This window comes from Dermacentor variabilis, chromosome 7 (assembly GCF_050947875.1).
Source record: "Dermacentor variabilis isolate Ectoservices chromosome 7, ASM5094787v1, whole genome shotgun sequence".
Lineage (NCBI taxonomy): Eukaryota > Metazoa > Arthropoda > Arachnida > Ixodida > Ixodidae > Dermacentor > Dermacentor variabilis.
In genome coordinates, this window is record NC_134574.1 from 154,705,826 (window position 1) to 154,731,988 (window position 26,163).

General features: G+C 51.7%; 1 protein-coding gene across 1 annotated transcript; it reads right to left on the bottom strand.

Annotated features, from left to right (window-relative positions):
- Window positions 1-10,745: 10,745 nt before the first annotated feature.
- LOC142588205 (interferon regulatory factor 2-binding protein 2-A-like) lies at window positions 10,746-20,990 on the bottom strand. Its single transcript, XM_075699738.1, has 2 exons — window positions 20,045-20,990; window positions 10,746-11,760 (listed from the first exon to the last, which is right to left on the bottom strand). Exons 1-2 carry the CDS (start codon window positions 20,667-20,669, stop codon window positions 11,054-11,056), a joined length of 1,332 nt encoding a protein of 443 aa, XP_075555853.1. The 5' UTR covers window positions 20,670-20,990; the 3' UTR covers window positions 10,746-11,053.
- Window positions 20,991-26,163: the final 5,173 nt, after the last annotated feature.

The following is a 26,163-nucleotide window of genomic DNA, read 5'->3' on the forward strand; positions in this document are numbered from 1 at the left end:
CACAGCTCCCAGTCAGTTCGATGTTCAAAACACAACGCTCTCAACACGCGCTTCATGACGGAGTGGAGCTTCTCAACGGAATTCGACTGTGGGTGGTACACTGAGCTGTGTAACAGCTTTACCCCACACCTTTCGAGAAAAGTTGTCGTCAAAGCGCTAGTGAACACTGTGCCCTGATCTGATTGGATTTCCGCAGGAAAACCAACTCGCGCAAATATGGACAGTAGTGCATTAACTATCTCAACTGAGCTGAGTTCTTTAAGCGGCACTGCTTCAGGGAACTTTGTCGCTGGGCAGATCACAGTCAAAATGTGTCTGTACCCCGTGGCTGTTACCGGCAGAGGTCCCACAGTATCAATAACGAGCCGTCTAAAAGGCTCCGTAATGATAGGTACCAATTTCAACGGCGCCCTCGATTTGTCCCCTGGTTTGCCCACCCGCTGACAAGTGTCACATGTCCTCACGAAATGGTCTGCGTCCCGAAAACACCCTGGCCAATAGTACTCTTGCAAGAGACGGTCCTTAGTTTTCTTAACTCCTAGGTGTCCGGACCACGAACCCCCGTGTGACAAGCGCAACAGATCCTGACGATAGCATTGAGGCACGACCAGCTGATCGAACTCCACTCCTCTTCGGTCTAGATACTTCCGGTACAGGACTCCACCTCTTTCCACAAAACGCGCAGTTTTCCTGGCGATACCTTCTTTGACATTGCAGCGCACGTTTTCCAGGCTGCCATCCTTTTTTTGCTCGGCTATCAAAGCCGACCGGCTGACTTTTAGCAACCTATCAAGTCCGTCTGACGTAGGCGCGATGAGCAAATCAGTAGATAGCTCTTCTAACTTTCCCGAATCGGGATTTTCCTCTCCAGTATCTGGCGCCTTCAACGCTACAGACTCAATTTTATTCAGTTCGGGCGTGCTCTGAATATCAGCTTGCTGCGCCTCTGACCCTTTTTCGTTGTTTGATAACGTCGGCCCCGCAACTACCGCCTTTGCAGCGAGCTCCCGAACCTTCGATCTGGTTAAGGCCTGAACACTAGCTTCACCAAACAAAAGCCCCTTCTCGCGCAGGAGGTGATCGGACCTGTTTGAAAATAGGTACGGGTACTGGGGTGGCAGCATAGATGACACTGCCGCCTCTGTCTCAAGCGCTCCGAAAGGTCCTTCAATAAGCACTTTTGCTACCGGCAGACACACGCTATGAGCTTCCACGGCTTGCTTGATCCATGCGCACTCGCCCGTGAACATATGGGGTTCTACATAAGACGGGTGAACTACATCCATCGTAGCTGCGGAATCGCGAAGCACTCGGCACTCTTTCCCGTTCACGAGGAGGTCTCGCATGTAAGGCTCGAGAAGCTTCATGTTCTCGTCAGTGCTGCCTATTGAAAAAAACACAACTTTTGGTGTTGTTTCCGGACACTGCGCCGAAAAGTGACCCGGCTTCTGGCACGTATAACACAAGCGCGCTCGCCTCATCTCGAACCGCTTTCTGCGTTTGGCTGCCGCCGTCTCTTTACGTTTGGTCGGACTGCTTTCGCTCGCATCCGCACTACGCGTGTCCCCCTTTAATCTCATGGGTGTGAACTTTGGCCTCTCAAACTTCGAGCCAAATTCACCCTTTTGACCGTCCTTAGCTCCGCGAGCTCGACGCGTCACAAACTCCTCGGCTAGCTCAGCGGCTCTAGCCACCGTACTCACGTCTGGCCTATCCAAGACCCAGTATCGCACGTTCTCCGGTAACCGACTATAAAACTGTTCTAGCCCGAAACACTGCAGAACTTTATCGTGGTCACCAAACGCTTTCTCTTCTTTGAGCCACTCCTGCATGTTCGACATAAGCCTATACGCAAACTCTGTATATGACTCACTTTTGCCTTTCTCATTTTCCCGAAACTTCCGACGGAACGCCTCCGCAGACAGCCGGTACTTTTTTAGCAGACTCGATTTTACTTTGTCGAAATCCTCTGCCTCCTCTCTATCCAAGCGAGCGACTACGTCGGCCGCCTCGCCGGGTAACAAAGTGAGCAAGCGCTGTGGCCACGTTTCCCGAGAGAACCCCTGCTTCTCGCACGTTCGCTCAAAGTTAACCAGGAACAAACCAATGTCCTCTCCAAGCTTAAACGGCCGCATCAGGTCAGTCATTTTGAACAATACGCGTTCTCCTGCACCGTGTGCCTGACTTCCATTACGAGCGCGTTCCATTTCTACCTCAAGACGCTTCATTTCCAAAGCGTGTTGACGGTCACGCTCTTGTTGCTCTCGCTCTTTCTGTTCTTTACGTTCACGCTCTTCTTTTTCTTTTGCAGTCTCCCTCTCTTCAATAGTCTCAAGGCATTCCGACAGCTCGTCATCCTCAGCCTCTAACTCAAGAATAGCCTTTAGCAGTTCTGGTTTTCTGAGTTTGTCCGAGACATCCAGACCCAACTCTCTTGCAAGCTCCAACAATTTCGGTTTGCGCAACGACTTCAAATCCATGGCTGCTCTGAATGCTGCTTTCTCTACTGCTTACTATTGTCTTGCCGCAAACTAACCCGGCAGCAACGACAACCACAATTACCAGCTCTGTTTCTGACACTAACAAAAGCCTGGCAAAGCTCAGAAGAAGAAAGTCCCGCACTCACCAAACCTCGCAGGCAGGAATTCCGCGCAGTCGTTCCGCTGCAGGCAACCAGTCGTCACACAGGGCTCGTTGCACTGCTCCCGGATCGTCGTTGAGCTGCTCAGCATACTGTCAACTGCATCTCTTTGCTGCTGGCCTCCGTTGTCGCGATCTCGCCGCTGGCAGACCGTTGTTTGAAGTCGTAGGCGATCTCACCGCTGGCAACCAGATGTTTCGGATCCGACTGCTGGTACGATCTGTTGGGAACTCGGCGCTGACGCCCGTGGTTGTACCTGGGTCGCAAGCCCCAAGGGTAGCGTTGGCCTGGCGGCCTGGGGTACAACTGGAAGCATCCGAAGGTCCCGGCAAAGCATGAGTCGACTGGTAACAACAAAACAACTTGTTTATTTTAACATCGCAAAGAGTTGGCGGTCAGGTTGACCGAAGTAGAGAGACGGGAGAGCACTTCACTCAACAGCAGAAATCGGAGCCCTCCTTTTGGCGTCCGGGGGCAGCTGTTTTTATACTCTCGCAGTTGAGGGCAAGAAGGAACCCCTCAAAAGACGAGCACGTGAATGTACAATGGGCTAATGGTGACGCACACTGTCGTAGCGATGCCGTAGCACCATGTCGAGCACGATCTCGTAGCACCCTGTCGTGGCGCTGCGCACGATCTCGTAGCACCCTGTCGTGGCGCTGCGCACGATCTCGTAGCACCCTGTCGTGGCGCTGCCGGTCGGACACAATGACTGTAATGAGAGGATGGTCCCTGCTTTGGCATCGCCTGTTTCGGGCACAATGACTGGAACGAGATCCCTGCTTTGGCTTCGCCTGTTTCGGGCCCAATAACTGGAATGAGATCCCTGCTTTGGCATCGCCTGTTTCGGGCACAATGACTGGAACGAGATCCCTGCTTTGGCATCGCCTGTTTCGGGCCCAATAACTGGAATGAGATCCCTGCTTTGGCATCGCCTGTTTCGGGCACAATGACTGGAATGCGAGGAGGATCCCTAGGCGGTCGCATCGCCGCAGACGCGCCTGGAAACACCTGGCGATGAGTGTTGCGGCGACGACGATCGGGCCAAAATGTCTGCCGCCCCGCCGCAGTCGCGCCGGCAAAACCACGTGTCGCAGGCGAAACGCAACACTAGTCTGTTCTGCAGTGGGCGGGTGGCCGGTTTTAACGTCTCGAAACTTCCCATGCCTCGCCATCGCACAATTTCTTTCTCTGTGATCTCATCGCGAGGTAGTCGTCAACGAGCAACGCTACGAGCGGTATTATCGAGATACATTACCAGAGTCCTTCAGTACTTTCTATAACCTGACATTACTTTCGCCGTGTCGATGCACACGGCTGACAGCGTTCCCGTCACTGTGCGATGACAGCCATCTCGCTTGGCACTGTGCCAGGAACGCTGTCGGCCGTGTGTACCCCAACGCGTCCGGTCGTCGAGTCAGCCGAACATGATCTTAAGGACAGCGCAACCCGGACGAAGCACAAAAGGAAGTTGACGATACGAGCAGTTCCTTTTGTCCTTCGTCCGGGTTGCGCTGCCCACCCCGAGGAACATGTTCGGTCACCAACTCGCCCAGCTTGCTGCGTTAGCCGAAATGTCGGCGAGAATTATAGCAGTATAACGGGTATTGTAACCCCGAAAGCGATCGCTCCAAAATCCGCTCCAGGGCAACTTGAAAATGGCGCCATGTTGGCGTTTTGAGCCAATCAGAGAGCCAACCCGTAGGCATTCATCGTTTTGAGCCAATCGGAGCCCTGCGAGTCAGATAAGAACTGACAATATAGTGAATTCGACAATATGGCGGAATTAGACGAAAGTCCAGAATAACAGCTTCTGTTCGCTGTAGGGCGTGTATAGGTGCTGGACGCTTCTTTTTCCAGCTTTATGTTGATCCAGGCGGTACGCAGTTGCAGAAGAATAGGTTGAGTGATGTCCAAAGGAAGTGCCGCCGCTGCCACCTCACACCTGCACACAAGACGCGCGCCAAGAAACGTCCGTGTGGCTAGGCTGCATAGGACTGCGAAAAATAACTATATCTACGGACAACCGCCGAACCACACGTACGGCTACTCTCGTCACGTGCGGTTTTAAAGCGAATAAATAGAGAGTTTTCGTGCGTCCCCCAGGTAGCACACAAAGTCTTGAAAACGTCGTATTAAGGGATTCAACGTCTGAAACGGTTTTTTGACCAAAATCGACGCATCAAAGACGTTCCAAACAAGATAGCTTAAAAACGAGGGGTGAATACGTTTTGATAACGTTGGAAGCCAGACAGCTTAAAAACGAGGGGTGAATACGTTTTGCAAACGACTCAAAACGCCACCGCCACGCCACGGCGCGTCAGCCTCTTTAGCGGCTTCTACAATATTCAACAACCCATCAACGCGATCCAACCTTGCGCAAGGTGGCGATACCGTCGTCAAATCATGTGACCAAAGTGGCCACGTGATTCGTGATGCCGGGCAGCCGGGCGAGCCGGGAATAGTCGCGTCGTCATGGCGTCGTCGCGTCACCGCACTCGCATTGCGCTGTGGTGTGTTTGCGGTTGTTCTGAATGTGCTGCCGCTGCCCTTCGCTATGTAAGTGTTGCAGTGTTTTGCTGTCAAGAAAACGATATTCTGTGATCAGTTTGGGTTGTGCGACATGTTTGTGTGGTTTTAATTTGGAAATCAGTAGTGTTTTCTATTGTTATGTGACCAAGGCGGCCACGTTATTCGTGAAGCCGGACATAGTTGCGTTATCGCACTCGCATGGCACTATGGTCTGTTTGCGACTGTTCTGAATGTGCTGCCGCTGCCCTTTGTCATGTAAGTGTTGCAGTGCTTTGCTGTCAAGAAAACGACATTCTGTGATTAGTTTGGGTTGTGCGATCTGTTTGTGTAGTTTAATTTGGAAATCAGTAGTGTATTCAATTGGAGGGCGCGGAGTGGAGGGCACTAATCAGCTCTTCAAGTTCATTGTCATGTTATGTGAGGCGCCTTTTCACTGACGCTGTAATTAAGGCGTTAAGGGCAGTATAAGGACGAAAGTTAGAGGGACGAAATAGTGCCTGTGTGTCCCTAGCGTCGAGGTCGGCCGCTATGCGTGATCCTAACAAGAAAGCACTTTGCAGAATGCGAAGAAAGGCGGCAAAATTTCTGTCTGTGCGCACCTTGCCGATCTCCGCAATAGAGCCGTCATCGTGGTATTTTAGTCTCCCGTTTAGCAAGAGTGTCGCAGACAAAGGAACTGGTTCAAACAGGCTTTTTTTTTAATGATTCAGTACTAGTGCGGTATCCCAAAAGGTGAGGTCAAGTGCTCGCCCTATTTTCTTCCCTCGCGCTACAGCGCACTGACAGAATTTTGCGTGCACCGTACCGTGCTTTTATCGTTTGCGCTTCAGGTTCTCGATTGTGTTTTCGCCCCCTTTACCCACGTGATGGGTATTTCATGGTATTACCGGGTACCACATGTGTCCATATATTGTGTCCAATATATGAAACGGCCAAATTCGATTTTATTTGACGCCTCAAATGGTAGTAATGTATTGAGTCCCTTGTAGCTTTGTGCTTGTTATCAATTTTACTATTTGGCGAATGGATACAGCATGTACGCTGCATAACTCGCTTGTGGATACTGCATACGTGAGTCGAGTATGCCCTTGGTATAAAATAACTTGTATGCTTTAGGTAGTACGATTGTTTGCAGTTTGGGACATGTGTCGGAATGTACGCTGTGCGCCCTTCGCGCTTTACGGCGGCCTGCCGAGTTCGTGCGGGTGCCATGTGTGCGCATGGAGTTCGCGAAGCGCTCTCACAATTTATATATATATATATATATATATATATATATATATATATATATATATATATATATATATGTGTGTGTGTGTGTGTGTGTTCTGTTCGCGCGCTTCGCACAACAGGGCATGTCGCAGTTCTTAGTACTTGCGCAACACATTTTCCTAGCGTACGTCTGTGCATTATTTGATACCGGTTTCACACGGGGCTCTTTTAGCCGCTATCCAGTCCGTTACAAATCGAATTTCTCGGTCGTGATTGGCTCCTCTGCACAAGCTACGAGAGTGAGCCAGTCGCATCGATAATTTCGATCCGGATCAGGCTTGATCGCGATCGAGAGTGGTCGTGTGACACCGGTTTTACACATGGCTCCCACATAGGGAACACTTTAAGTTCAATGCTACTGAGTGAAGAGCAAGTGCATATATATGCCAGTGGTGGTGTGTGGGCAAGTCTTTCTGGTGAAGCCAATACTTGCGCATTCAAAACATTTCAATTACCAGCGTAGTGCATCAATGTGTCTACTTCGACAAAATGGAGCACCAGTGCAGATATCTGAGCATACCTGTCCAGGGCAGCAAGTGTGTCTACATTGGAACCACTACCAGCATGTGCGGCAGTTCTATTTCCAGCAGCGGGACTGCACAATAATCAGTAGGGTGCTCTCAAGCTTTTTATCTATGAAGCTCTGCCTGGACTGTGTACCAAATATTTTTGGACGTGAAAGTGGGGGTGAATTGGTAAACATCAGTGGAACTGTGCCTGGACTTTGTGGCAAATGTTTTTGGATGTGAAAGTGTGAGTGAACTGGCAAAGAATTTGCTCTGGGCTACATGTGTTAAACGTTTTTCTCATTCAGAGTGCTTTTTTTTTTTACTTTAGCAGACTGGAGATGTGCGCAAAGTGTGACATGTCAGTGTGCTAATTAATGTATTTGCTGGTTTGCAAATTATTCGTTGCAACTTTATTTTTGCCAGAGAGGTACAACTTTGCCTCTTGTAAAGGGCTTTTTAGATAAAACACTTACTATTTATTATGACCATTGCTTCTTTTGTTACACAAATGCAGCTTCCAGTGCATTCCAGTTTATTTCCATGTTTATGTAAGTTTCTAATATGAGGCTTGCATATTCATTTCTCACGTTCTGGAGTGGCAAGATGCAGCATTACTGTCTCATCGTTCGCTGTACTACAGTAGTGTTCACTTGTTACACTGAATCCTCCGTTTAAGTATTCTGTACTAATTTCACTTTATTGCTTTTTTGTTGTATGGTTATTTTTTCTCGCCATTACCTTCTTTGATATGTCCTAAAGGCAATATTTCCAATTTTGCATTGTTCCCATTTTCTAAATTTCTGTCACAGGATTGTTTTATGATGGTATGCGGTGGTATTTCTTTTTGTGCTCTTTTCAAGCTTCTAGATGATTGGTAACATTCCTTGGAGGCAGTTAACATCCAATTCATACTCTTGCATTTTTCAGTCTACTTCTTCCATTCGTTCCGATGTCACTTCTGCATAACTCTAGTCCATCTAATAGCACGCGCACTTTACTATGATAAATTAGACACTTTAGTACACTCCAGGTTTTTCTGTTCATTTTTGTATGTGTACTTGGAATTTTGTTTATGTGCTAGTGAATGTTCACTTTCGAGTTCATTACGAATCCTTTCTGCGACTTTTGTCATCGTTGATGTACTTTTACTTCTATTTGCATTTCTCACACAGTTTGTTCGAACCTTGCATAAGCATTACATTTTAATAAAGTGTTTTTGCTTTGTCACAATGTTCTCATTTCATGCACTCTTGGCATGAAGGGCTTGGTCTGGCCACCTGCCAAGACGTGGCCATTTGTTCTTTGCAGGATGTCATTCCCATTGTGGTTGTAAGCATCGTAGCTTACTAAAGGCGGTATTAAGGATTTATTATTCCTAAAAGGCTCATTTTCGTGCGACTTGGTAGAGGATGCACCGGCCATGCGGGGAACAGTGCTTGGCACTGCGCCATGGCTCTTATAGTCAACACCGACGCTTCTACTCATCTGGGGCGCAATTGGAGATCGTTGTTCGAAACGCCCGATCAGTTTCACCTTACGCGATTGGCCTAGGCCGTGCCAACGGGTGCGGCTGACGACGTCTGCGCAGCATAGGCCAGTCGCGTGAGGCGAAACTAAACGCGTGTTTTGAACAACGATTTCTGATCGCGCCCGTCACCCGCGAAAATTAGCTTCGGATGATCGTAAACTTTCAAGACCGCTTCTAGACCAGCTTTTTGATAACGTCCTAAAAACGTTTAGAAATTGGTTACGAATAGTTTTGGCAAAGGGATTACTTGTGTCTTTCCCAATCCTATTTCTAAACCAGCTTTTCGAATACGTCTTGCAGACCTGTTCTAGATCGTCTCAAGAAAGTAATTAAGCCGGACATTAGCAGAGATATACGACGTTTTCCCGCCGAAGTTCTCTCATTCGTGTCTTCTTTAACCCGTTTTTATCGTCTTGGATAAACGCTACGAAAACGTTACGTATCTCTTTTGTGCTACCTGGGGCCGTTATTCCGACAAGCGCGGGCGGTTTGCCGGTTAGCGTGGGCGTAAACGTGAGCGGCCAGATTGGTGGCGCCAGCTGGTGGCGCAAAGCTCAACCACACTAACATAAAGCTAATTACTATATTCTGCTTAGCTGCTGATGTAAATTTCGGCAGCGGCGTAATCGTGTTCACAGTTACGCTGCTGCCAAAAATTTGCACCAGCAGCGAAGCAGGATATAGTGGGTTACTGCAGTTTTAGCTCCGTGTTTGCCTGCTTGAACTCTACGCCACCAGGCGGCTGCACCACTCTGGCCGCTAACGTTTGCGCCCCCGCAAAACCGGCAATCCGCCCAAACCGCCCCCGTTTGCCGGAATAGCGGACAGGCTAGAAGTCTCTAATAGCTGTCCTTAGCGCCGGCCCCGTTCTGGAACACAAGCGAAGGTACTCCAGACCCGCTCGGGAGGAAACTGCGATTCCAATTTCGCTGTTTGTCAGGAGTTCCGCGGCGTTACTTCCCATGACGTCATTCCACATCAACAAACTTCACACATGTATCTGAAGATCCATTGGTAATAATCGAAATATCGGGTGCTTATCGCCACTCTCGGTAGCAAGGCAGCTCCATTGTACATTGGTGTACGCATCACGTAAACATTACGGCTTATTAATTTGGGGCACTAGGACGTCAACAAACATTCATAGACTGCAAACGAACGACACGCGTAATCGAAGGCGTTCCACGCCGAATGCACCCCGGCCCACTGTTTCATAAGCACATCTTAACGTTTGAAGCTATGTTCTACAAGATAGAAACAATTATTTACGGCGAAATGAGATTATCCGTAAAGCTTATTTTCGGAAACAACGTACTAATAGCTTTACTTTACGCACACTACCTATTCAGTGAGACAATCCGGACAAATTACGACAGGCACAAACTTACGATTCCTCAGCCACTATACATATTACCAGCATGGTAGAATGCCGCTCAGTAGCGCTTTTTTTAATTTGGTGGTTAGGGCGGGCATTGGCCCCATGTCAGCTTTTTCTCACCCCTAACCATACAAAGACCGCTTAAGAGTAATTTGTATGTCTGAATGAATAAGCTGACAAAGGGTGAGGGGAAAAAATTCGCCTTCTAACGCTTGAACTGGAGTGCACAAGGTCATATGGTTTGGCACCGAGTGAGAGGAGGATCAATTACGTGATTTCTCACATCCGGTTACGCCTGTTAGCGGAAGTACATGAAAGTGCGACAGAGTCTTCGCATATTTGCTGGTTTCGTCCAGAGTTTCAGAGTCTGAAGACAAATGCCGGAAAAGCTGGAAACGAAACGCATTGCAGAAGTTTTCGGAATTGTTCACATTTGAATTTACGTCGATAGCACCCACGAGCTCCCATGAGCCGGTTAATGACTGCATAATTGGATCACGAAGTCGTGTGTGTGCAGTCCCTTACTTATGCCAATATGCTCCTTACGTTTAGCAGCCAAACAGAACAATTGCCATTCACGTAAACGTCCTATTGGAGATCTAGCAGCGCATACCGCCCCAAATTCCGCGCAACTAACCCTACATATACGGTTTCGAGCTAAATCCGTCGCGTTGGGTCGGCTGCAAAGGCGGATAACTGCTGGCAACTACAGCATTCCTGCCCCTGCAGGTTATCTAGTGCTCGCTTCTCTGCAGCGCACGCACGGACACACTACGGCGTGCTTCAGGGCTGGCGAACTCTGCAACACGCGAGTGCGAAAGAGGCAACATGGCGGACAGCGAGCGCCGAGTCGGTGCCAGCCGGACACGAGAGCAACCCGGCTGATTCGGCTGTACATATCTTCGGCTTTTATTATTTACAAGGCAGGCATGGGGAGGAGCAGCACACACGCGCTATTGCGGTCCCGCGGTGCAATGAGGGAGCACGAGGTCGACACAGGCGGGCCGTCGACGCGGGCCCAAGAAGCAGCAGCGCGCTCAGGGGGGGTGCGGCGCAGTTCATCCCTCGCACAGGCCGGGGCCGGCGAGCAGACGACAACGGCTGCCAACCGCCGTCCGGGCAGGGCGGCGGTCATTACCAACGGTCGGTGAAAAAAACAGCAACGGGACTGCGTCGTCCCGCGAGGAGTAGGCCTAGGTGTCGGCTGCCGCTGCCGCTGCTGCGGCCGCGGCGCCCTTGCCGGTCAGCTTGTACTCGTCGCCCAAGATGGTGGCGATCTCGCCCTGCATGAAGGCCCAGGGCACCGACGAGCCGACCAGCGGACACTTCTCGCCGCTGGGGCAGTACACCTCGCTGCCGGAGGCCGCCCCCTGGCTCTTGATGCTGTCCCGGGAGCACGGAAAGCAGAACTTGTGCTGGCCCACCGACGGGCACTGCACGAAATGTGTGTCCTCCAGCCGCTCCTGGCACAGCGTGCACTTGAGCGTCGCGGCCGCGGCGGCGGCGGCCGCCGCCGCGGACTCGGACGAGGTCGCCGCCGCCGAAGACGAGGAGGACGACGACGTGGGCGCGGAGATGGCGCCGCAGTCGGCGTCTCCCGCCACCGTCGCGGCGTGCCGCGACGACTTCTTGTGCGCCGTCGACGGCGGCGCGGCGGCGGGCGGCGACTGTCGCGGCGGGCGCACCGACGTCGAGCTGCTTGTAGCAGAGTCCGCGGGCGCCACGCCGTTTCGCGGGGACGTCGGGGGCACCGCCTCGGCGACGGTCAGCAGCGCGGCCATGGGGCCGCCCGGCGCGCCGTTCTGCTGGGCGCCGCTGTCCGGCGACTGCGCCGCGCGGCTGCTCAGCGGGGACAGCGAGCTCGCCGTCGAGCTCGGGGTGCTGCACACGCTCGGGTAACCTGCGAACGCACACACGCACACACAACGTTTCACTAATCGCACTAATCGATTGGCACTAACTGCACACCAAGGGTATACATACAGGCACACACTCAAGCGCGGGACGAGAATGCACGGACCCGCTGTGGTTGCTCAGTGGCTGTGGTGTTGGGCTGCTGGGGTCGCGGAATCGAATCCCGGCCCCGGCAGCCGCATTTCGATGGAGGCGAAATGCGAAAACACCCATGGTACGTAGATTTAGGTGCACGTTAAAGAACCCCAGGTGGTCGAAATTTGCGAAGCACTCCACTACGGCGTGCCTCATATATCAGGAAGTGGTTTTGGCACGTAACACCCACAATTTAAAGAAAGCACGGCCTCCGAAGCACCGGTCTTCGCGTCGTTTCAAGATACCTCGCCGCATAGAATTAAGTCATCGCATGATTAATTTCGACCGCCTGGTTTAGTTTCACCTTCATTACAATAAAAACCCCTATTAAATGGGGGCACTACATGCGGGGTGGGTAATAGGCAAGTGGATGCCCAACATAATGGTGGGTATATACGAGCGATAGAGGTATGCAGTGAAGTCGTAATACGAAGTTAAGTAGCATGCACGTTATACACGTATATTTAGTAACAACGGCGTTCTTTAGTCGAGCACCCAAGAAAACACAGTGCATGAGAGTTACGAAATGCGGGCGCCGAGGTCGACAAACGAACCCACGACCTCGTGCTCTCAATTAACAGCTCTTGGTTCAACTTTGTTCCATTTTAGAATAGACGCGGTGCTCTTTCCCCCCCCCTTCTTTAAGGAACAACTAACGAAGATGAAATGTGGAAACAATCACTGTTATTTTGAAGTGGAAGGACCACCACTGCCCGGGTCAAGATCTCGCGCGGTATAGTTGAAATCCAACGTCCCTGTACTCCAGTACACGCCGCACAGATGGTCAGTCGCCAGTCGACCAGCGATTCGTAACCATATGCGCTACCGATATATTATACTATAGCACAGTTTCTTGACGTCCATGCTCTTCTGTCCCCCACCCCCCAAAAAAAGCCGAGTTTAGGCAACCGGCGAAACGCGTTGTTTGAATCAGTGTGCGGTATGTATTTATTTTGACGTTTCCAAGTTGGTGATTTCGCTCCATTTTTTTTTCTTTCTCGCGGCTAATGCAACCACGCGAAGTATAGAAGCGCGGTTCGCTATCGGCACGCAAGTCAAGGCCGCCTTCCAGGTGACGCTAACCCCAAGCACACTTGTCTGCCGACGCGAAATGTCCAACCTACATGGCCGGTAGAGGCTGGCGCACACACACAAGCACTACGGGGGCTATTCCAATACTCCGCATTAATTTTAACCACCAGGGGAGCGTCTCTGCCTTTCACCTCCATCGTAATGCAGCCGCCGCAGACGAACAAGGAGGTTCGAGGGGAGCGAATGTTCCGTGTTAGCATCATTTGCTAGCTAGAAAATGTAGAAACTAGAAAACCGCTACAAATAAGGCTCAGTTACTTATTTCGAAACTTTAGTAGAATGCGTTAGTAATCCCGCTGTACCACCGTTAGACCTCTGAATATGTCATGCTGCGATCGACTGAGCACCTCAGGCCCCGATGCAACGTTTGGGTTTCGGTCCGAACCAAGACCCCCTCCCCCCCCCCCCCAAAAAAAAAAAATCGAGGCCATAACCCGAGGCCGCTTTGGATTCTCCTCGCGGTGGACGATCGAGAACCGGCCGAGTTGCCTGAAACAAGCCGAAGTCGGCCAAAGCCAAGGCTCCCATTGTCTGCGGTGAGCTGACAAACACGGCGTATCGGCGCTTTTTTTCTTATTTTTCCACCACACGGCGGCGCACCAAACGCACAAGCAAAAGGCTACAGTTGCCGCTCGGCCCCAATTCTAGAGCTCGCCTTCCGTACTCAAGAGCGGCCAACCCAAACTCACTACAAGCAGACGCATAAGCAGGTGCTTCTGTTCCCAGAGAGAACAGCGAAGAAAGAAAAATCGAGAAATTATACTTTTTAGATCAATAGACTGCAGTGTGAGTCACACCGGGACGGTGTAGGAGAACAATGCAGCGCGTAATACAGCGAACGGGTTACTAAGGGGCATGTCTGTGGCGATAAAAGATGATGCACACAAGTACACGTTCTGGTTCGCGATTGGAACAGCGTGACTAAAAACGAGGTTCTAAAGAAAGCATCGCCGCTGATGCACTTTAGCCTTATATTTCAGGGGTATTAAGAATCTATGCTCTCGAACAAATATAGAACTAAAACTTCTATAACCAAATGTCTCACGAAAACAAGAAAAAAAACAAAAAAACAAAGAGGAACGTTTTCGCTCGTGTCATGTTGCTCTCACCAGGAGCGCGCAGCTTTCAAAGTGCGTTTGTTCACACTGGCGAGGAAACGCCCGCGAAGCACTGACGGTGACAGACTGGCACGCAGAACCATCTTATGAGGGGCGGTGACAGATGGGCGGGGAAACTGCGCCTATAGCAAATGCTCCTCCCACGTCGTCTCCGCCTGTGTGAAGCGTTTGTCGACACGGATTGTCTTCTGCTTAGCGGGCGTTAAGGCTAAATAAACCCCATGAGAGCGATTTTGTGCGCCACAGCGATGGCTTCGAGCGACGGATCGGGCCATCGCTTGAACAGATCGCTCGGTCTTGTCGCTCGATCGCTCGGTTCTGCAAATCCAGAATTTGTCGCTCGCCGCCCGGAAGTGCTATGAGCGACTAGCCAATAGCGCGAAGCCGGAACTGGCTGTACATCGCTCAAGTACTGCCGATTGCCGCACGGAACGAGCGAACGATCGAATTTTGATACGTGCAAGGGTAACCTGCTCCAAGACCTTCAGAAATATTTTGTGCTGCTTTTTAGAATGAAACACATCAAAACTTGAATTAATAAAGCACGCGTCACGCCAATTACGACGCATATTTTGCTGCCCTCATACCGGCAACACTAAGGAGACACGTCGCCGTCGCTCGAAGTCGTCGCTTGCACGGGGTACGACTTGCAGGCGACGAGTGAACGCGACAGCCATCTCCGTCGCGTCGCTGTCGCGCGCAAGATCGCTTGCATGGGGTTTATACTTTACGGTTCGCACCCAGGGGTGCCTCGATACGTGTGCCTCGAGGGCACCCTAATTTGCCCCCCCCCCCCAAGGGCGTCGCATCGACAACGACTGGTTGGGACCAGAGGGCACTGATCAACGTTATACGCCAAGTGCTTCCATCGCCCAGGCGTTCCAAGGAGGCCGCCCGGCCCACAGCAGCAAAAAAAACGCGGTCCCACCCGCAACTTGTCGCACGAGCGTTCCGTAGCATACCTTCGTGTTCACAGACTGCGTGTTGGCGAGAGTCTGAAGCGATTAATTGGGGACACACTGCTGCTCACCATCAAGTCGTCGTCATATATCTACATCTGGCACGAGGAGCTTCGCATTTCCGGCGGATCGTTTAGCACAATAAAAAAAAAAATGATCCTAAAATAGCACGCCGTCATTGTTCAACCACATCCGGTTACACAGAGGGAAGGTCTCGGAAAAGTAGAACGTAGAGCGGTTTGACGGGAGCAAAAGCGAAGCTGGTGAGTGGTAGCAAGGCTTTGTTTAATATACACGCAGACAACTTTCTGCGGTAATGAAAAAGAATGCTGAGGAGGCGCACAACCGAGAGCGCTTCTGAATATAGTCCCACATTCTCGACCGCGTTAGGTCAAGCTGCGGAAAAGAAAATGCAAACAGTTTGTTTACAAGAGCAAAATCAGACGAAATACACGCAACTAAGCGTTAAATTTTACTTTTTCTTCCGCGTATGGACAAATGCGAAACCGTCGATTCAGCAGCATCTGTTCCAAGAAACCGAAAGCACTGTTACGGTGGCTAGCGCTGTCAAACGCTGCCGGACTACTTGGCGCAGCAACACACGTGCAGTGGCTCCGCCCCCGTAGCTTTCCCTTCCCACAGGAAGTCGACCGTGAACGTAGTCTGCGGTCGCGAGTATTTTCGGCTGGAAAACCCTGTTCTCATGCATGCGCGGAATATATTTCTTAAAGTGGTCTATTTACACAGTCTGTGAACAGAGAAGAAGAAAAAGAAAAGACCTCCGGTGGCATTAGTTTGACGACGACTTCTAACACAGCAAGGTGCCTTGACCGGGATTGTCTGCCAAATCGATTCCCGAGTGCAACCATGTAAACGATAGGCGTCGCGTGATGAGAACTACAAAGAGTATCGGCCGACCGCTAATCCATGACCTCGAGTTGCACATAAACATTTTTTTTTTTTTTGAGCGAAGGAATTTGTCAGGTCGGGCAGCGAAAGTGAGCTAAACTTGCATAGCATGATACTACCGAAGTCCCGGCACATAAAAAAAATATAAGCGTGGCGCTCGAACATACGGATCGTACGCATGACGACGATTGAAGGTCAGCGACGGCGTAGGCGACAGTGAGATGACCTTGACAGCATGACGACGAGGGTATAGGGCCACGAAGGCGTGATACAACCATGTGACGACGATGCAACGAAGGCGATACCATGACTACGACAGCATGGTTTACGACGGTACGACCACGAAGGTATGCTGACGATTGCATAATCATGGCGGCGCGATGACAGCGGCGGAATGATGAATAAATGACAACGCAACAACGACAGAGTGAATACGGCAGAGCTATGATGACGACACGACAACGAAGGCACGATCACAATGGAATGTCGTCGACGAAATGACAACGACGGGGTGTTAGTATTGGAACTCACGTCCGCGCTTACAATGAGCTAGATTTCGCCAAGGAACAGCAACAGATTACGTACTTACATCACCTGCCGCCACCAGTAAGCCTTGTACCGCTGAATCATGCAAGAAAGCAGCCGGCACTTGCAAAGTGGGGACCAGCCAACAAGCACCCGCCTACACTTTACCTTGTCGTTCTGCAACAAAAGTGTAAGGGTGAGTCGACGAGAACGGCCGCATCGAAGCAATATGACGACGGGGCAGTAAGCAAACGATGAGCTTTTTTGACCTTTCACGTCAACGACTCGCTTTATCACTAGCGGAACCTGCAGCACGCAATGATGAGCTTGAGTCCCAATACCTGAACGGACGATTTGCAAGTTCCACGTCTATCAGCCTGCGTTTCTGAGCCGCTCTCCACCATGGCCTCCGAGATCTGGCGTGCTCGGAGGCCATGCTGTCCGCGAAAGACCCGTCACAACACACGGCAATACAGCTGCGAATCGCGTTAGATTTCGCGCATGCTTGTCGCCGACGGATGAAGCAAAATGCCGCACTTATGGCAAACAGAAACAAAAGTAAATCTTGCGAATCAGTCGAGAAGTCTGGCAATCAAACAGCCCCGGCCTACCCGCTCATAGAGTTTCATACAATAATTACTAGAGAGAACTCGGGCACCAGTGTCTACGGGAGCCGCAACTGTAGCGGTTGACCCAGCATAGGAATTATGGGAAGTACATGGATTTGTCTGAACTTCGTTCTGGCTTCAAAACGGCTTCGTGACTTTGTAAACTCGTCATTTTCAACAAAGCACGGGTTCATAAGTACACATTATTAAAATTGCCCGACGGCAGGATTTGAGCACAGGACCTCTAGAACAGGCGCCCGATATCGCAACCATTACGCCACGGACGCATGCATCGACAAGCGACGCCCTTATGAATTTATCGCGGGCAAGCTAATGCCTTCAGGCGAGTGGCGCGTTTCGATTTGGCTACCTCGACAAGCTGCACCGTAGCAATCAGTAGCAAATGTGCGTTTTCGCAGCGTCTTCTGCACTTAGAGTAGTATAGATTGCTCTGAAATGTACGACAATGAAGGCATTATCAAGCGCCATGAACAAATCCACAAGAACGTCTGAATCCACAAGCACGAAGGTCACGCAAATTCGTGTGCTTCCCATCATTCCCATGGCAGCTCAACGATTGCAGCGCCAGAGTTCCCTCCGGTATACTGTAAGAAACTCTGCTGCCGCAAAACCTGCTTACCAAATAGCATACTCGCAGACGTATTAAACTAACGGCGAATTCAGCAAATCGCACCGGTGCGCCCCAACGCGCCGTTTCATCCAATCATCGTCGCCCCAGTGCACAAACCTCTGTGCAAAACTTGCGCGGAGATCAGCCAGCGGTTTAGCAGACCCCCCCCCTGGTCAACATAGCAGAGCTCATCTAGTGAAGGCAACTGAACGTACCGCGCGTACGTTCTTTGGCTGGTCGTTGCAATGCCCAACAACACCGCTGCACGCTGGCACAATGCAATAATTACTAGTACGTTGCCATCGCGCGGCCTCAGAGAGTACGCCCACCACAGCGCCAGTCTCGGAGGCCACACATTTTCCCGTGCTCGCGCTTGCTGGACGCCGCGCTGCTCCGTGTTTGGTTCAGCAATGCAGTGCTGCCGCGACTCCTTCCGCTTTCCGTGTACAACTCGGCGAGAGGTGCGACGTGAAGCTCTTTGAGTAAACGCAGTGCGTAAATAAACCACATTTCTAGCGAAAGGCAAATTTGCGCCGTAATAAGCATGTGCCAACTACTCCAGCAACAAGTAGCGACAAGAAATGTACGTTACATATACGCATACGTTGTAATAATCAATGGAAGGATATCTAAAGAAAAACGAAGCAGTAGTTCGAGATATTCATGCGAGACTGTGTAGATATTCGAGATGTGTATTTTCATACATTTAGGTAAAAAAGGTGCGCGCTTATTTTCACTCTGCAAAAGAAGAACCACTCAGTACATGCTGCGGCATACAAGTATTTTTTTCTTTTACTTTTTTTTTTCTCAGCAACCTTGGCTTGAAAGCGCCAACATCGACGATCGTGCACCGCAGATTTCACAAGTGCACGTCACCGATGGCGTTCGAGGTAGCGCAGTCCAGCTATATCTGCTAGAGTTAATGTATGTGCTACCTGTGGTAGCACATACAGTAACTGTAATCTCTGCTAGCGTCCCTGAGACATCGAGCGCTTCGTTTTCGCCACAAGATACTGCGAGACGTGCCCCTCGCGATACAGTTCGCAAACGGTTCTGCGCGCAGACGGTCTAGGCGTGCTTTTTTTTTTTTTTTTCGTTAATGCCAGTCAAGAAACAAGCTACACCTTCATTGTCAAGCTATTCACGCGCACGGCGCCAAGAGACGCGTACACGAGGCAGGAAACGGCAGCAGCGAACGAGGAATGTCCATTCGGAATAGCAATTTCGGCGGCAAAAACTTGCGGCGACAAAAGCGAAGCGGTCGAGCTGCGGCGGCGGCACGGGGCAACCGGCTGCCGTCCTTGCACAACACCGGAATCTTTATTCATTTATACATATATTTTTTCCCCGCTCGAGAGATTGAGAGGAGATGCCACAAGGCAGCCAGGCCGTTCAGCCGAGCGCAACCGCTGCTGGCGTGACGGCGCGGATGCGCGTTCGACGTCACCCTCGAGGCCTGCCCTGACTGCAGAACGCAGGGAAGGAGGGCGGCGTTCACTCAATCGACGCCCAACGGACGAGAGAAGCAAAGAAAACGAGAGGGGGCGAGTCGAGCCGGCGTGATGTCGAGCGCGAGCAGTGACGTAAGCGCGGCGGAAAACAAAGACGAAAAGAGACAACGCGGTCGGTAACTTGCCGTCGGCGCGCTCCTCTCCCAAACCGGCGCTCTCTCGCACCACTCGTAAGGCAGGCCAAGCAAGCAATGATCGCTTATGTTTATCTCCCGCCGCGTCGACGTTATTTTGCGTCGCCCGACCAAGCACTGTGTAGCTAGCGTGATCTTATCTAGTGCTCTCGCCGGCAACGGGCGAGCTGGATAATCGCGCCGTATCGGTGCAAAAATAAACCCCCGTGCCGGAGACCCATCACGGGCCTATCGTACACACGGCAAACAAGCTCCTCCCTGCGGCGCTGGTTCCTCAAACGGACAGCAGACGACAGCCGAGAGCGCGCAAGACTCGGGGCACGTCACATTCGCCCTGTCCTCGGGTACCCTGCCATCGCACGCTCCTACGGTCGCTGCGTGCCCGATCGATACGGGCACCACCCTTCGTTGCGGCCAGCTGCCGTCTCCCCCTACGCGTCTCCGGCGGCTTGGGACCGGTCCCCGCCGCTCGCGCGCTACGCCGGAACGGCTACGTCACCAGCGCGCTGTCGCCCATGACGTAAGCGAGCCCGGCGATCCGCCACCTAGGACTTCGTAGGCCCGAGGGTGGGGGGGAAGGGGGCGGAAAAGAAATGCACGCGCCGCTCTAGGGGAGAGCGATGGCGCCAGCGCTTTTCAAACACTCACCTGGCGCATTCTTGAGCGACGTAGCCGTGTCGAAGGAGTACACTCGTCCGACCATTTCTTTCTTGTAGCGCACGTCGAAGGGCACCCCCATGACGGCGGTGGGCAGCGACTCGCCGCGCGTGAGCGGGGGACGCGGTGGCACCGCTTCGTCGAGCGCTTGCAGCGCGGCGGCGCGCTTGGACGGTTCAAGAGGCTCGTCGTCGTCCCGTTCGCGCTTACACGGCACGCCGGAAGCCTGGGCAGCCCGGGGGTCGGCGCGCATTCGTTGGCTGTATTCGAGCATGGCGTTGCGTCGCTCGAAGCGGTCCATCACGGGTGCCATGGGCGCCGGCGCGCCCGGCGCTGCAGCGCGGTGCTGCTGCGGCGGCGGCACCACTTCGGGCGGCGCTCCGTTCAGTCCTTTGTAGAGGGGCCGCGCTACGGCCTCGGGAAATCCGTGTGCCCGCTTCATCTGGCGCGCAGTCTCCAGTACGACCTCGATCCGGTCAGCGCCTTCGTAGTTGACGCAGCCGCGGCACACGGGCTCGGAGAAATCGTGCAGCATGGCCCACGGCATGCGAGGCAGGTCGCACAGGTAGCAGTGCTGGCGGTGACCCCGAGACATGAGCGCCGACATCTTGACCATGGGCTTGTCCACGTTTCTCGGGGGCACGGCAGACGACCAGTGGTCGCCCCCAAACACAGCCTCTGTTAAACAGCGGTCAAGCGGCGGCGGACGCCTCGAGCAGCAAAACAAACCGGCGCAGCAAAATGGTGCCCGCTCGCAAAGCTTGAGGGGCGCGCTCTGCGCATGCGCTGACCCGGTCGCGAGCACAACGAGGAAAGGCGGCACGCACGCTGACTGCCGCTCACGTCATCGCTTCAGCTGAGACGACGTCACCCGCGTACCAACCGGCGCATCGTCGGGCGGCGCCTGCCAAGCGCTCGCCAACGTGGACTCTCCCTTCCCGCTATCCACGTGCCTGACCTAGGCCGCGGGCTGCGCGCATTCCGGCATCTCGAGGGGACGTCGGCCGTCTCCGTGCGGCGGCGTGCAGCCCGATATAGCTAGCGTCTGCCATGTCCGAAATCGTGCGCCCTCGTGCGCGCTGCTTTTCGCTTTATCGTTATCGTTAGGAAGAGTGGACGCGAGTGTTGTCGCGCTCCACTAGCAAACGGCCGCTCTGTTGTGCCGAGACAACCAGCACTTGCACAGCACTGGGTAGCCGTCGCGCGCTGGTGCTTCTTCCTGTTCCCTAAGGTCGCTGCTTATGCGCTTGCTTTGTTTTGCTTTGTGCGCAATGTGCCGCTGTTCTAGCCGGGCACCTTGCCAAGCCCTGACGTACGCCGTGTGCTTCCGCGGGCGTATCCCGCTCGTAGGAGCGAAGGCGGCCGCTTTTAGTTTACGTCCTTTTCGAAACTCTTTCCCGTTCGTGGCCTTTGATCCCGACTCGTACGACTCGGCGCAGCAGCAGTCGCTCGTGTGGGCGCGCTGCAGCGGCGGCGGCGCTCGGGTACCTCGGCTCAGCGCAACTGCTAGTTGATGCGCGCTTGGAGTCGATACCCGTTTGCCTCGCTCCACTCGCCTCACGCTTTTCTTTCTTTCTCTTTTAAAACTCTTATCCTGTTCTTAGTCTTGCTGCAGGCGCAAGCGTTTCATACATTACAGTTCTCTCGACCTCGGAAGTTCTGGCTGTGCCTGGCCGAGTTCACTCTCTGGCAAATGACCAATACGGGCCTTGTGGAGGCGACATTGGTAACCCAGAGCCACGCGTTTTGTCTACGCAGGATGTATACGTACGCGGCAAATCACGAGGGGTCGAGTAACTCGGGTGCCAGCTATGACCATATGCGTGCACAAGGGCCATACGCTTAATATGTGGAAAATTCTACACCTTCACATATATATATGCGCTTTCCTTAATAGTTGGCCGCCAGAGTAACGCCACTATGTTGATGCATATCGGTGACAGCACCTACGCATGCATCGAAAAATAAATCAACAGCGGATTACTTAATGATTTACAGGCTTCGCTATATCGATCATGTAATGTAGTCCATGGGCTATTCAGTTGCGCCGTCCTTTGTTTTGTATAAATGTGGTGTCATTTGCATGGCACCTGTAAGGCCGCATTACTGTTTTGTGTACTTCCTAAGTGTCGCGAGTCGCCACGTGCTTGTGTATAGAAAGGGGGGTTCACTCCCCTAAACGTCCGAGGGGCAACCGTTTGTGTTTTGTGAGGGGTCAGGAGGCCCGCGCATTCGGGGAATTGTCGTCTTGTACACAATGAGTTCGGATGCCATGGACAGTCATAATTCTCCCACGCGAACAAACCTTGAGAGGCGCTGCGGTACGCGGTGTTGAAGCCCCGGCTTCCAAGACATTTGTGGGTAGAGACGCCACCGACGTTTGAGATGGCCTGGCAATAAATTGTGCCGGCCTGGCGTGTTTTGCTGAGGCCGTGACTGACTACGCGGAAATAGGGGAGGGGAATAAAGTCTTAGGAAGAAGGAAAACAATTTTGTTTTCCAATGTATTTACTTTCAAGAGTAAGCCCGTGCCTTTGGGTTATGGCTTAACAAACTTTTAACTCCCACTGACAACTGCATCTGTGGGACAGGCCAACTGCCCTTTTTCTTTGTTTGAGCTATAATAATCTGGACGATATGCTGTCCCTCAGACTGGGTTGAAAGCAGGATTGCTGATAGATCAGCGAGACTCCGTGCGATGTACGTTAAAGTGAGTCTGGGCTCTAACAGTCACTGTAATAGTCGAAGAGTGAGACTTTGTTTTTCAGTTGTTCAAGTTGTAATGCATTTGTTTTATCTGCCATATATATATAGAAAAGTTTACCTATAAATATTTCTTGTCCATCTCATCGCCATCGCTTCCTGTCTGCAATTGATCAACATTGCCGAACATGATCCGAGAAACTTCACGTTCCAACGGAGAAGCAAGAAGGACGACCGACGAACAAAACTTCACTGCAACAATATAGCCTATATCATGCAGTGTTGGTCAGTTGGGTTAGTTTCCTAACGGTGCTGCCCACAGAAACTCCGCAGAGGAGACATCCTGGCAGAAATATCTGAATTATACTAATGTCTCTGTGGATGCTCCTGTAAGCTCCCCTGCGGAGCTCGAGCATATAGACACACTATAGAGACCACCACCCTCTACCCAAGGGGGCTCTCCCGAGAGCCGCAAGTCATCTTAAACAAGTGTCGAACAGGTTGCGCCATGACAGACGACACAATCGTCTGATAGCAGCGGCGAAGGCAACGCAACGACTCCGACCGCCAGCACTGATATCCGAAAGTGACATGCTACGATTGCGCGATAGTGCTATCGATATCCAAGTACAGGAGAAACAGTGCTGGCAACAGGGATGTGATCCAACAACGTTTGTACAACGATCTCCGGTCGCAGCCCTGGTGGGTTTCTTTGAGGAACGGAAATTACACACACACACACACACACACACACACACACACACACACACACACACACACACACACACACACACACACACACACACACACACACACACACACACACACACACACACACACACACACACACACACACACACACACACACACACACACACACACACACAAAGGCGGGAAGGAAAAATAGCCCACGTCACACACAAAAAAAAGAAGGAGAAAAAGCAAACGCAGTTGAAGCTGCGAGTCACCAGATACCCCAGAATGAGGAAAACAAAAACAGCCGTGTGGCCGTCTTCTCGAAGTCCTGTTGTCTGCGCTGTTTGTTCAGAATGTGGATAACGTTCAACCAGCTAGCCAAAATCAGTGCCCTCGTTCTGTCGATAGCGTTGCGATAGTTTGCTATCGAGCGTGCAACCGATAGTCTTTCAATTCTTGTCTAGTAATATTACTAGAAGTTTCGCGATAACTGACCATATATGTAACACTAAGTTGAGAACAAGGGAATGCCACCAAGTGTATGTTTTGCAGTGTTTTCTTTTTCCGTCGAGTGATTCGCGTGATCTTAAATAGCTGATAGCGCGTTATCGATAGTGGCTGAACTATCGATAGCCCTCTCGATAGTTTGGCATCAGTACTACGCCGTTGGTGCCTCTCGAAAATGGGTAGCTGGCCTACGCTACCACGCTGCCGTCGCTACGTCACACCCTACGTTACACCCAACGTCACACCCTACGTCACACGGAGGCTAAGCGGGCCTTCGCCGTCTTCCGTACGTTCACGACGAGAGTTAAATGACTGCTTGGTTAGGATTTGCTATAGGACGATAGTGAAAGGGAAAACAGGGGTCTATCTACATCAGGAGATATTAGTTTAAGCATATTTACAGGTTAAGGCACGCTCATTTGCAGGATTAGCGAGCACAGTATGTACATGTTGCATCGTAGCACGCGACTGCATCTTTCTCGGAGCACAAGCTATATGTACATGATCTGAGGGCACACGTGTATAGCAGGCAAGATGGCTTCTTAAGCATCACTCGTATTCACCGCATCACCACGCTAGGGAAATAGCCAAGCAGAAGCAGGTGATTTCTTCATCGTCCAATCCGCCGCTGTCTGCAGAGGTCGCAAAACTCCGCATCCGAGGAGGAGAGGGTCAACAGAAAGCACATGACGACCCTGGCAATGCACGCCAAACATCGTTTGATTGATGACAAGAAAGAGGTCAACGACACAATCTCGCACGAAGGAACACCCCTCCGCAAAATGTCCAACCACTAATTAACTGGATGAATATGTGTTGACACGAAGCACAACACGTGGTGAGGCCAATTAGCAGCCTTTGCATGCTCTATTCCCTTTACCAAATAGGCCTCGCGAGGCATCAGTTAGATATATTATTCTCTCTCTCTCTCTTGGTTAATATAAGAAAGGCGTGTGTGAAACAATGGGCGCGCAAGAAGCGCCGGCATCGTTCTGGCGGTTGTCACACACAGTATACTCTGCTTACGTCCACGCATCAGCATTGCGCAGGGGCAGTAACAACGTGCAATTATTCATTGGTCTGTCGCCGCTAAAGGGCCAACGACGTATAGTCAGCTGGCCTGCTTGAACTAATCAAGTTTTACTGCACCTGTTGTAGTCTAGCCAGTATGTCTATCTCTATTTAATATTCTTTCTCGCCATTAATATATATATATATATATATATATTTATGTGTGTGTGTGTGTGTGTGTGTGTGTCGTAAAGTTAGCTATTCCTACAAGGATCTCAGCTCCATATCTTTTCTGCATCCCCCCTCCCCCCCAGCGATACTGCAAACGTCTCTTGCTTATCTCGACCGCTTAGTGACTGCAACAACTTTGCCATTAACTTTGAATCGCAGCCTATCTGGAAGGTGGACGCGTTTCCTGGGGGTGGTGAAAACTTATTTATTATGCAGTGAAATTGCTGCAGGGAGACTGCGAGTGGTCGGAGGTACTTGGCTTCCGACTGGTGGGGCCCTCAGTCCAGGGCTCCGCTCAGTCCAGGGCTGTGTGGGCCCGGTCAACCAGACTCAGCTGAACTTCCAGGCTCCCGCTGGCCAGCAGCTTCTCCCATTGCTGAGCTGTAGGGTGTCGTATGGGGGAGGGCGGAGGCAATGATTGCCCGACATGCCCACGTGATATGGTATAGGGTGGCTTTAGCTGCGCACCATGGGGCAGCGAGGAGGGTGTGTCGCAGGATGTGTTTTATTGAGGATGTGCAAATTGGGATACGTGCGGTCCTGGCTGGGCGAACACCTTGGCATCCGATTACAACGTGCCGAATCGTCTCGGGACTTTTTGCAGCAGCAGGGACAGTGTATAACATTGGCCGCAGGAGACACGTGTGCGTGATCCCGTTGCGAACATTTGATTAGCTGTGGATGGATATTACGAACGTCTCTTTTGAAGCGGGGTGGTGGCGGATGCCACCAAGCAATTGCCACTTTTTTTGCCTTTCTTCTGCGCCTATTGCCAGTCTTTAGGACTCACGGTTGGTGTTAACAAACCGCTGATCCTCAAAGAAATCGACTGTACCGAGATCTGTTCTTTATGTTCACTGCTTTTGCACCACGAATAGGTGGTGCCCAAGTCTATAGGGTAGTGCCCTCTGGATTTAAAATGCCGATATTGAAGGCTATGCCATGAGTTTCTCACTATATTA